Source organism: Mustelus asterias, chromosome 23 (assembly GCF_964213995.1).
Source record: "Mustelus asterias chromosome 23, sMusAst1.hap1.1, whole genome shotgun sequence".
Classification (NCBI taxonomy): Eukaryota; Metazoa; Chordata; class Chondrichthyes; order Carcharhiniformes; family Triakidae; genus Mustelus; species Mustelus asterias.
In genome coordinates, this window is record NC_135823.1 from 48,935,725 (window position 1) to 48,949,024 (window position 13,300).

Genomic DNA, 13,300 nt, shown 5'->3' on the forward strand with positions numbered 1-13,300 from the left:
AGACTTTCCCACCGTCGCATTTGATAGGTCCTACTCCTTCACATCTTATCTTCTTGCTCTTAGCATACTTGTAGAATGCCTTGGGGTTTTCCTTTAGAACATAGAACATTACAGCGCAGAACAGGCCCTTCGGCCCACGATGTTGCACCGACCAGTTAAAAAAAAAAAAAACTGTGACCCTCCAACCTAAACCAATTTCTTTTCGTCCATGAACCTATCTACGGATCTCTTAAACGCCCCCAAACTAGGCGCATTTACTACTGATGCTGGCAGGGCATTCCAATCCCTCACCACCCTCTGGGTAAAGAACCTACCCCTGACATCGGTTCTATAACTACCCCCCCTCAATTTAAAGCCATGCCCCCTCGTGCTGGATTTCTCCATCAGAGGAAAAAGGCTATCACTATCCACCCTATCTAAACCTCTAATCATCTTATATGTTTCAATAAGATCCCCTCTTAGCCGCCGCCTTTCCAGCGAAAACAATCCCAAATCCCTCAGCCTCTCCTCATAGGATCTCCCCTCCATACCAGGCAACATCCTGGTAAACCTCCTCTGCACCCTCTCCAAAGCCTCCACATCCTTCCTGTAATGTGGGGACCAGAACTGCACACAGTACTCCAAGTGCGGCCGCACCAGAGTTGTGTACAGTTGCAACATAACGCTACGACTCCTAAATTCAATCCCCCTACCAATAAACGCCAAGACACCATATGCCTTCTTAACAACCTTATCTACTTGATTCCCAACTTTCAGGGATCTATGCACACATACACCTAGATCCCTCTGCTCCTCCACACTATTCAAAGTCCTCCCGTTAGCCCTATACTCAACACATCTGTTATTCCTACCAAAGTGAATTACCTCACACTTCTCCGCATTAAACTCCATCCGCCACCTCTCGGCCCAACTTTGCAACCTGTCTAAGTCTTCCTGCAAACTACGACACCCTTCCTCACTGTCTACCACACCACCGACTTTGGTGTCATCAGCAAATTTGCTAATCCACCCAACTATACCCTCATCCAGATCATTAATAAATATTACAAACAGCAGTGGCCCCAAAACAGATCCCTGAGGTACACCACTTGTAACCGCACTCCATGATGAATATTTACTATCAACCACCACCCTCTGTTTCCTATCCGCTAGCCAATTCCTGATCCAATTTCCTAGATCACCCCCAATCCCATACATCTGCATTTTCTGCAGAAGCCTACCATGGTGAACCTTATCAAACGCCTTACTAAAATCCATATATACCACGTCCACTGCCTTGCCCCCATCCACCTCCTTGGTCACTTTCTCAAAAAACTCAATAAGGTTAGTAAGGCACGACCTACCTGCCACAAAACCATGCTGACTATCACCTATCAATTCATTACTCTCCAAATAACTATAAATCCTATCCCTTATAATTTTTTCCAACATCTTGCCGACAACAGAAGTGAGACTCACCGGTCTATAATTCCCGGGGAAGTCTCTGTTCCCCTTCTTAAACAATGGGACAACATTCGCTAACCTCCAATCTTCTGGTACTATACCAGAGGCCAACGACGACCTGAAGATCAGAGCCAGAGGCTCTGCAATCACTTCTCTTGCCTCCCAGAGAATCCTTGGATAAATCCCATCCGGACCAGGGGATTTATCTATTTTCAGACCCTCCAGAATATCCTGCACATCCTCCTTATCAACTGTAATACTGTCTATTCTACTCCCTTGCAACCCAGTGTCCTCCTCAGCTATATTCATGTCCCCTTGCGTGAACACCGAAGAGAAATATTGGTTCAATGCTTCACCAATCTCCTCCGGTTCCACACATAACTTCCCTCTGCCATCTATAACTGGCCCTAAACTTGCCCTAACCAACCTTTATCCTGTCTGCCAAGGCCTTCTCATGACCCCTTCTTGCTCTTCTAATTTCCCTCTTAAGTTCCTTCCTACTAGTCGAATGAAGGGAATTGAATAAAATGATTGAGTTTTTTTTATTGCCGTGACGAGTTTAATTATCGGGAACATGTGTTTAAAAGTATGTGATGAAATTTTGGGACTACTTCCACTGGGGCAATTTATTGAAGCCGAATTAGGTTCAAGAATTGAAGTAGATGTGTAGGGAGAGAGGTTTGAGAGCGTATTTTTAAACTCGTCCACAGAGCATCTTGAATGAGCGGAGAATCCGCCTGGTTTGGTCTCGCAAAGAATGAGTAAGGTGTGGCCCAGAATTGTCCAAGTAGAAAGTGGAGGCGGACAACGTGAAGAAATTCACCAGGGAGCTGGACGGATTTTTCTTTGAATATCGAGACTGGTTTGAGTAATAGGTTAGGTTAGGTTGATTGGCCATGCTAAATTAACCCTCGTGTCAGGGGATTAGCAGGGTAAATATGAGAGGTTATAGGAATAGGGCCTGGGTGGGATTGTGGTCGATGGGCCGAATAGGCCTCCTTCTGCACTGTAGGGATTCTAAGATATGGTTCTAATAGGGTGTCAAATGCATGTCTCAATCGTCACGCACACCTCTCCAGTGAATAGAGTGTTGCGCAGTTTTTATATGTGGGGGCACATTTCGGATTTGTGCTTTTAGCAGGAGCCTTTGCGCTGCTGTGTAAACTGGGTACAAACGAACATCAAGGGGACTCAACCCGGACCTGTAAGGTTTTATTTCGAGACTTTTTTGGGAATTTCCTGCATTATCTATGTTTAGATAACATCAGAGTTCATATATATAGCATGTTAATATTTTCAAACACGGAAGCTTACCAGCTGACCAGCAATTGTTCCAGAGTCATCGGAACAACCTAAAGAGCAACATGCTCCAATATTTTATATTTTAAAAGTAAACCCCATGGGAATTTTCCTAGGTCTGCGCCCGCTTTCACTGAATAAAAGAGGTGGGAAATTGGGCGGGTTCACAGTTATGCCCTCCGATCCACTCTTTTTTTGGTTCATTGCTGCGGTCAAACAATCCAACATGCTTGGGTGCAGAGCTAGGAAAATCTCCCAGAACATTTTAATACAGATACTAGAGTACACATCCTCCTGAGGACCCTTGTCTCACCTATTGTCAAACATGTCGGCTAGTTTCTTGCTCATGTCCGATTTCAGCAGTCAGATGCATGCAATTTGTTCCATCCACAGGGACAGGAACTGATCTAGAGAGTGACAGTGCACTTACACACAAACTTCAAGGGTTGAGCAAAAAGGTAACATGCACAGTCCTGCAGCCTGTCATCTGCTGATCAGTGAGCACTCGTAAACACCAGCATCAAATCCATATCACTCCTTCAGAATATGGATTTAACAAAGCTGTCTCCATCGTTTGGTCCCTCAGGTAAATGAAGAGGGTGGAGCATTTATTCATAGAATTACAGCCTCTTCCTCACATTCTTGATATTTTGCTATAGCTGTGAGTAATAATGTAATTTGTTCCACTTATTGTAACCTAGTGTCAGTGTCAAACTCCTCGGCAGGTACAGCTCCGGTTAGACATATAGCTTCTTCTACACTGCCCCATCAAACGCTTCCAGGATAGATCGGCTTCTGCACTTTCTGACAACGTTCCATATCCTGAAACTCACTGGACTGGTGTGCCAATTACGTTTCCCATTATAGCCACCTTTTTGAATCTCCAGCGAGCTTCCTAGCCTATCCAGATAGGGGGTCAATTGCTGAGTATTCGACATCTACCTTTGATGGGAGAGGGGGCAGCACAGCATATACCAGTTACCTTTTCGTGCTAGTTCTGGTTAGTTCTACAATTCTGATTTGCAGTTTCCACCCTCCACTTAACCCACCAACTTGATTGAAGCTCGTGGCGAAGTTGCTGTTGATTGGGTTTTGCTATAATGTTAATGATTGTCCTTTAGGGAAGGAAAGCTGCCATCCTTACCTGGTCTGGCCTATATGTAACTCCAGAGCCACAATGTGGTTGACTCTCAAATGCCCTCCAAGGGAAACTAAGATTGGGCAATAAATGCTGGCCAGCCAGCGATGTCCATGTCCCACAAATAAAAAACATTGATGTTATGTTACTGGGATCAGGGAGCTGGTCAATATATTCCATACATATAGCATCAAGATTGGGTTGGATAAAAGCAAGTCCCCCTTGATTGATAGTCAAACTTTGTTCCATCGCTGTTTGTATGTGTTCACTGGACTTGCTCAATATTCTGAGATTTCAAACCAATGTTATTCAAATTTTGGCCGGAACATCAAAGCCCCTGCGTACTTTCAGATTGATAGGAACCCTGAACTTGAACGTAAGTGGAACTGACAGACGTACAAACACCGAGTAGACTGGAAATGTGATAGATGGAGCCTGAATTAAGCAGAAGCCGTTGGCCGCCGGATGATTAATTTCTGGTCACTTTCCAATGGTGTTTCTCCAACCAAGTTGCACACTCGCTCAGTTGTGTTACTGCCTTTTGCCTGGTAATAGTTAGAAGGTTGGGCTTGAGCATGCAAGAGGCAGATAATGTTACCAACCTTGGAATGAGTTCATGGAACGTCCTGGGTAGGCTGTTAGATGGGAGGGGAAGAAAAAGGCAGAGTGAGTGGAGTCAAGCAAAGGGAAAGAAATGAATTCAGTGAAGAAAGAGAGAGAAGAAGAAAGAGGCAGAAATGGTGACAACAAAACATTAAACAAATACATGGAAGTTGGAAACTCCGACATTTAAACATGCTATTCCTTTCTGCATGCAAGAGTTATGTGTTTATCATAAATTTTAAAATCTGAGTAGTTTTTGCTCAAAGGATCTACTTGGATCCAGAACAGTTGAAAAATTCAAGTGAAACATTAGCCTTGATTTAAACTGGGGACCAGGAGTTGTGCGGGTAGCTTAGTGGAGGAATGGAAGGGGGCAGTGTTTTCGTGGCTGAGTCAGGTGGATGGGAACCAAGGTGGGTGCCAAACTGTCCACATCTTGGGATTGTGCGGCTTAGGAAATTTTAACTTCCAGGTCTTGTCTACAGAGCCTCAACGAATGCTCCCCACCAACATCCTACCCACCCCGGAAATTGGCTGGGAGGCGGGTGTGCAGTTGCAATAAAGCAATGGCTACTACTGGAGACCAAAGCAGGGGCAGACAGGTGATATGCAAGGGGAAGTTTCAAGAGGACCTTGCGATTTGAAGAGTTGGTGGGGAGGTGCCTGGGGAGGGGTAGAGGGAACGCCTGGGTAAGGGAGCCCTGAGTTCATGTAGCTTAGCAGAAGAGTCCTGCTCCTCATGGATCCCCAATGGATTTTTAAAAAACTTAAGACTTGGCCTTTCAATCACAACACAACTTCTCACTTATTCCTCGTGTAAAACCACAACTGCTTTCCCCACACAGGCCTTTGATTAAGACAGCATTCCATATCCCAATTATGTCTCTCAAACCTAAACTGCATCTTTAAAGAGGGACCCTGCAGGTTTCCAGAGGTTGTCCCCTCGCTTGCTCAGAAGACCAGGAATTAGTGTCTGACATCAGTAAGTGAGTCGCGTGTGGCAATTCCAACTGCCTGGCCTGTTTCTGTCGATCAGGTACGGTTAAAATTGGCCAGGTCGAATCTGAGATGACCATGGACAGGAGTCTAGACTTAAAACATCAATAATATAACCTGCGAGTCCCTAATTTCTTCTATGTGCCTGAGACCATAAACATAGGGCAATACAGGAGGAAAATGTCCATTAAAGTCCACTGACACAGTACATATGCACTGAAGGGGAAAATGTTAAAATTATATTCCCAGGCATCTCTGGCCTTCTACAAGAGCATGTTGCTTGTAACTGGGCTGTTTAACCTCATAAGGTCCAGTTTCTCACGTGTCATTTTCTACCCTGCCCCAAATGGCCAACCACCATTGATCCCAGCCAACCTGGCACAGTCAGGATGCAAGTCGAGTTAGAGTTTGTTTCACAGACCATGTGCATGGTCCACAGTATTGGTCCTTAGATGTTATATAGTATTTAACTGTGGAAAGCATCACATTGTCAAGACCCATACAGTTCTCTCCACACTTGGATTTTCTAGAAACAGTCACAGAAGGAACATTAGCTGATATTTCCCTGCCTTCCTATCCCACCCAAATCCCTGAAGATGTACCTAGACCTTGCGGAAATATTTCAAAGTGCTCAAATTCGTCAGTTCGGTATTTAAAATTTTGTATTCCAACACACTTCATGTTCTCGCAGAGTCTCTTGTGTTTAAACCTATAAAGTAATGTCCAGTGATTCCCTCAAAATGTTGTGACAGGTTCTAGCCATCCAAGCACAAATCTCACAGTTGCTCAAGCAGCTCCAGCTGTTATTCTGTTTAATCTCAGGTTCTCCTGATTTTAAGGATGCTTAAAACTTTATTTTCAGGTATTTCCCCCATTGAAGGAGACACCCACCCATATCTATCGGGTTGTCAAATGGCTGAATGATTGTTCAGGATCATTATGCCATAAAGACAGCACCCATGATTGTATCAATAATAAAAATAAATGATGTTCGAACACAGAAAGATCGAAAACAATGTTATTTCCTTTTTTGACAATCATTTCTATAATCAAAGCCCTAGCACCTTACTCTAGATTTTACAATCCCTATTGAACATCAACAACATTGTATAACTAACTTGTTTATTTTGCCGCTTTTTTGTGCCCTCTCGTGAGATTTTCATCCAATGTCCACACACGTGCATTTTTCAAAATGAGCCATTGTAAAATAGAATAGCACCGGATTACGAGCTAATTCCCACGTTCCTTCCCTAGCCTAATTAGTTCTCATGCTGTCACCTTGAGTGACATTGACTAAGTCAGCAGGAGCCGAGTTCCTAGTCCATGCCACCTCATCCAGTGCATTCACTCTCAAGTCATTACCCACGTCATTTCTAATCCTTAATTTTGAAAATCATTCAGGTCTGTAGCTGAGCGGTTAGTTCAACAATTTCAGTTCTGGAAACTATGACAAAGGAGCTGGTCACAGGATCAACAGTAACGATGAACTAGAGAGTTTAGGGATGTGTGCGTCAGGGGTTGAGGCAAACATCTGTGTGCTTCAACACTACATCCCTAAATCATTTCTGGAGTGCTTCTTTATAATCAAATAACTCTGATTATAGAAACAGAAGTCATTTGACTGCAAACATTGAGTCAGATTGTTCTTGGATTTGCTCCCATATCTAAACTGAAAATAAACAGGTTTCACTGATACTTTCATCTGTGAAAACCAGAGCACACTGTTATGGTTGGAACTGGTGTTTCACAGAATAAAACGTAATACACTTTTCTGGCGCAAACTCAATTCAACTTCAATGGCAAGTAACACATATTTAAAAAGATTTACAAAAGTAACAGCTGGAAATCCAAAATAAAAGAAGAGTGCAGCAGGAGAAAGAATAAAGGACAAATTAATGAGTCCTGGAGTCCCTTCATCAGGTCTGGAAACTGGAAGACAAATAAACTGTTTTCTAAGATTGAGCAAAATTAAGGGGAAGGATATCAGTGCAGGATGTTGCCCTCCTGTCATGAGACAGATGTGGGCTCAGTTTGTAGCTCTCATGCCTCGGAGTCAGAAGGTTGTGGGCTCAAGTTCGTCTCCAGAGAGGAACACATTATCTACTCTGACAATCCAGTGCAGTATTGAGAGAGTGCTGCATAGGAGTGGTATGAATTGACTTGTTCTCTACTTTAACAGTGAATGTTTGTCTAACATTCTGACGTGCCACATTTTAGAATTTCTTCCATAATTTGTCAATGCTGCGGAATACAAATAAATTGGCAAATAAATTAAGATACATTATCTGAAATCCCTCAGCCACAAGAACCAGAGGTGTTTGAATACAGTTCAATCTCATTGGTGAGAAGTTGGTGAGAAGACATGCCACGGATTCTGGATTTATGCTGGTATCCATCCAAAGATTTTCCCCATTAATCTGTATTGTCTCTCCTTCACATTTCAGGGCTACATTACAGCTAGCATCAGCAACAAAAACTACTTGGGCAAAGAAATGCAATGTTGAATAAAATGACCTCTTTGAGCTCAAATATATTTAAACAAAAGGGAGCACTAGGAAATTCAATCCCAAATAAGATAGTTTTTGGTTCATTAGTAGCTGGCAACATCTTCCTTCTAGTTGACTGCAACATCCTCTAAACACCTTGATCAGCCAGTGCCTTAAAATCAATCAATAATGCAAAAGCCAGGCTTTAGAGATGGAGCAGACAGAAACTCTGTTGCTAATCTTGGCTAGATCTGATCTTCCTCAAGCATGAATTCCCTGTCGAGATGCTGATGGACTGGTCAAGTGATTATATCATAGAATCATAGACAGGGATGGATATTGAGAAATCATATACACAACATTCCACTCAACATGGCAGCAATCTCACTGTATATCACTTTAATGGACTTCAGCTTCATGGAATGTTCCGTAGTTAATAACTAACACAACAGTGTAGGATTTCACAGTATCGCCAATTTTCACAATTAACTCCTTTTCCTTTCAATGGCATTAACTTCAGATGCTAAAATTCTTAGGATACAAGGAACAAGACCAATAGCAAATTATTCTAATAAAATGTTGATTATGCATTTGCTAAGTGGATGATAATGTTCCATTTTAGACACAGTTGTATAATTGAAACTCTGGTTCCCTCGCTCAGTAGATTTTACAATGTTTGCACCCATGTACAAGCCAATGGTATGAAATGATTAAATCTTTTTTTTATTTTGTTACGTTTTTGGGTCTTGTCACTGTTAACTTCTTCATCTAATTTCCATACATATGCATTTTCCTCCTGTCCTACCTGTGATTTCATGTTGTCTCAGCTCATTGTACTTGTATGCTTGCTCCAGGGGTCTAATGGCAGTGTGGTATATCTTCCGCAACCGCTGAAGCACACCTAGTGACAGGATGGGGAACACAGAAAATGTATATAAAAGGACAAGAAAACACACAGAAAAACATTTGTCGAGTAAACCAATGACTTTGCCTTTCATAGTATGCATTTAATATACTCTCCAATGGACTCCATCCCATTGCTCTGTATAAATGCTCACTGATCACCAAAGGTATAAAACAAAACTACAGAAATTGCCCATGCCTCCAAAATATTCCTCACATCCCCAGAAGATTCCAAATCTCCACTAATCAACCTCGTGGCTAATTTGACAAGGAAGTATACATGAATAGGATGGGAATAGAAGGATATGGTCCCCGGAAGGGTAGGGGTTTTTAGTTCAGTCGGGCAGTATGGTCGGTGCAGGCTTGGAGGGCCGAAGGACCTGTTCCTGTGCTGTAATTTTCTTGTTCTTTGTCCTTCATATTCAATGAATGGCATGACACCTAGGACTTTCTGAGGAATAAAGGGACCTTGGTGTGTTTATCCATAGATCTCTGAAGGCGTGGTAGTAGGATGGTGAAAAAGGCATACAGGAAAATTGCCTTTTATCGATCGAGGCATAGATTACAAAAGCAGGGAGGTCATGTTGGTGTTGTATAAAACTTTAGTGAAGCCCATCTGGAGTACTGTGCAGTTCTGGTCGCCATATTATAGGAAGAATGTGATTGCACTGGAGGGGGTGCAGAGAAGATTCACCAGGACATTGCCTGGGATGGAACATTTAAGTTATGAAGAGAGGATGGACAGACTTGGGTTGTTTTCATTGGAGCAGAGCAGACTGAGGGGCGGCCTGATCGAGGTGTAAAAAAGATTGTGAGGGGCATGGACAGAGTGTATAGGGAGCAGCTGTTCTCCCTAGTTGGAGGGTCAGTCATGAGGGGTCACAAGTTCGAGGTGAGGGGCAGGAGGTTTAGGGATAATGTGAGGCAAAAATCTTTTACCCAGAGGGTGGTGACAGTCTGGAATGCGCTGCCTGGAAGGGTGGTTGAGGTGGGCTGCCTCACATCCTTTACAAAGTACCTGGATGAGTACTTGGCATGTCATACATTCAAGGCTATGGGCCAAGTACTGATAAATGGGAATAGGTAGGTAGGTCAGGTGTTTCTCACATGTTGGTGCAGACTTGATGGGCTGAAGAGACTCTTCTGCCCTGTGTAATTCTATGAACAGCTCCAGAAAAACTGATGACTCAAAAGCAGCCTTCAATGTTGGTCTGTGACATGTAGTTGCACTGAAAAACCTTGCTTATCACACCTCACCTACAGGTTTACCCAATATTCAACATTTTGCAAGGGAGTAGTTAGTGGTGGATATAGACATTTCTGTCAGGGATGTTAGCAGCTAATGATGGGTTTCTTCACTAATTTCTGAGAAAGTGGGGTTTGTGAATGTTCTTGAAAATAAGATTTTCTCAGCATTCTCAATAACAGTAAAGTCTCAGCTGCCTGATTTTCCTCAAAAATGGATGAGGGGGATTCTGCTCCATTTCACCGTGCTAATGATGAGACCTCACTCCCATTGCATCCCAAAAATGTCAAACCATCCAAGGAAAGTTGGATCCAATACTAGCAGAGGTTGTTTAAAAATAATTTATATTAAAACAAATTCAAATGGCGTACAATGATTGGATTTCAAAAAATGCAATGCTAATATGAACTGCAGACTCCACAGTACTGAAAAATGCACCAAACGAAATGTCAGAAATCAGCCTTGAGTTATTGTGGCCCAGACATCTGTTCAAAAAAAAGGGGCAATTCTCCAGGGTCACTAGCCCCTGGCAAGAGTCATGATGGCCCATTGAATTGGGAATTAGGCAAAAAGTGTGATTCTCGCATCAAACCTGTTGCGAGTCCACCTGCCCACTGCACCAAGCCCAATCAGGTTCCCAACCAGAGTGGATGCAAACCTAATGAATAATTATAATTGGTAATTTAAATGCGAGGCCCTCCTGTATTGCATCTGCCCCCACAGCAGGAGGTTCAGTGAACAGGATTTGGCGCAGGTCCTGACAAGCATGGACCTGGCACCTTGGACTCTGAGGTTGGGGGGGGTGTCAAGAAGGTGGGTTTTGTGCCCATGTGCCAAGTGATACTGCTGCCAAGCTGCAGAGGAATGGTCCCTAAGGGACTTGGGGGTTGGATCGGCTCGGGCTTAGGGCAAGGGGTTGACCTCGGGACTCTCCCCGGGATGGGGGTCTCATGGCTGGATTGCCCCTTCTTATAGAACATTACAGCGCAGTACAGGCCCTTCGGCCCTCGATGTTGCGCCGACCAGTGGTACCAATCTAAAGCCCCTCTAATCTACACTATTCCAATATCATCCTGGGAAAAGTGGAAATCACTCTTGACATGGTGATCTCGGGCATGTTCTAATTTACAAGTCAAACAGCAGCCAGGAACTTTCACTTTCACTCCTTTCTAACCACAATGTTTATAAACAGGCTTACTGTTTGATCTGAAGACCTTGGCTGACTGTTTTTCTCAAACAATCATGCTGGAATCACATGCTTGTGCTGGAGGTGACTTTCAGCCTGAGAAGAGGCTGTCACCACTTCCCTGCCACCCTGGTTGCGTCACTGTGGCAGTGACACCCTGACTGGGGGGGAGTGGCTGTCTCCGAATGTAGAGATTGGGGCACCCTTTAAAATGGCGCCCTGATCTCCGTGAAGCCGCCTGGCTGGCGTGTTTTACATCTTGCATATTTTTATATGTCAAAGGTGCTTGAATTCCTCCTGACATACACTGCTAGCACCAGCGTGAAACACTCCGGTTTTCCTGCAGGCAGGAACACTTGGAATAAAAATGGGAGAATCACACTGAATGATTCTTACAACTTAAAGACACGTATTTCTGCTTGAAACCTTAAGTGGAGAAATGTTATGTGTAACTACAACTTAAGTTAAAATTTCATGTTCCATTGTACTTTCAGTGTAGTCTTTTTTGAGTTGTCTGCCTTTTTGAAGCTTTATTTAAGTTGCAGGTTTTTTTGTATTTATGAATTTGTGAAAGTTCCAGACCACATTCTAATCTTTGCGCAGAGCCAGAGTCTTTCTCCTTCCCGGCAGTTGACTTACCAGAGAAATCATCAGATGGAGTCTTCTCATTCAGCCGAAGAGTTTTATCAATATGATGTCGATCTCTGTAAAGTAGCTGTAGCTCAGGCTGCTCCTCCACCTCCGCCTCCACCTCATCTCCTTCATCTGCAGACAAAGAGAAAAGAAAACATCAGAAATGAACAGCTCTTCTCAATTTTAAATACTCTGAATCCCCATTCCAAAAGATTTGCTGGAACAACCTTCACTCTCCATGTCAGCCTTGGATCAATAATAACATTCTCAACTCTTGTCCCACTTCAGAGACTTGAATGCAAAATCCAGGCTCACACTTCCAGCATTGTACTGAGGTACTGTCACACTGTCAGAGGTGTCATCCTTCAAATAAGATATTAAACTGAGGCCCTGTCTACCCTGTCGGGTAGATGTAAAAGGTCCCATGTCACTAATTTGAAAAAGAGCAGGTGAATTCTTCCCAGTGTCTTGACCAATTTTAATCTTCAACCAACAATGTTAAAAACAGCTTATGAGGTCATTCATCTTATTGCTGTTTGTGGAAATTTGCTGTGAGCAAATTGACTTCTGCATTTTTCTGTATTACAACAGTGATTATACTTAAAAAATAATTCGGTGAAATGTTCTTGGACATCCTGAGGATGTGAAGAACACCATAAAAATCCAAGTTCTTTCCTTCCTCTGTACAATGGAGGTAAAATTGTATTCTGGGTGCTGGTTATATCTAACTAGATATTATAATACTGCAACATGGAATTTTTTCCCAACTTTCTTCCCTTCTGAAGACACTGATTCCTAGTAGGAGTCCTATTTCATAGGTATCAGCCATTACTGTATTGTGTTGACAGGCTGCTCCATAGTCCAAGTGTCCTTAAATTTAAAAAAAAAACAAAATCTGAAACTTTCCTTGATTTCAAAACTTTAAACAAACGCTTAAAGGATGTGAAGTCAATGAACCTGCTATTGGTTTGGCCAAAGCTGTGCAGGTTAAGTGAATTGGCCATGCTAAAAGTTCTCCCACAGTGTACCCGAACAGGCGCCGAAGTGTCTCAACTAGGGGATTTTCACAGTAACTTCATCAGTGTGAATGTAAGCCTACTTGTGACGAATAAATAAACTTTAACGTTCCTTTAGCCTTCAGGTGGCTACAAAATCAATGTGCAGACCCAGTCCCCCATGGTCAGGGGACAGGTATTTGGCCTACTTCAGTATTTCTGATTCCCTTCATTGTGATGGGCCTGAGTCTATGTCTGATTCCCCACAGTGGTGGGCTGTGGAATACTTTCAACCACCGATTTATGGAACCAGCTCATCTCTGATGGTTCACTGTCCCTTAATTTTATGTCATTCACATTTAGAATCTTTAC

The 13,300-nt window shown here is 43.0% G+C and overlaps 1 protein-coding gene across 9 annotated transcripts in view; it reads right to left on the bottom strand.

The window, feature by feature from the left end:
* srlb (sarcalumenin b) overlaps positions 1-13,300 on the bottom strand; it is a 55,128-nt gene that overhangs the window by 8,719 nt on the left and 33,109 nt on the right. For 7 of the 9 annotated variants that reach the window (XM_078240505.1, XM_078240499.1, XM_078240502.1 and 4 more), the window contains 2 exons: positions 11,940-12,065; positions 8,771-8,866 (listed from right to left, as the gene is read on the bottom strand). In XM_078240505.1, coding sequence (XP_078096631.1) covers positions 8,771-8,866; positions 11,940-12,065 — 222 coding nt within the window. Of the gene's footprint in view, positions 1-4,482; positions 4,516-8,770; positions 8,867-11,939; positions 12,066-13,300 lie in introns of all 9 variants that reach the window. The other 2 variants (XM_078240498.1, XM_078240500.1) reach the window with 1 other exon arrangement.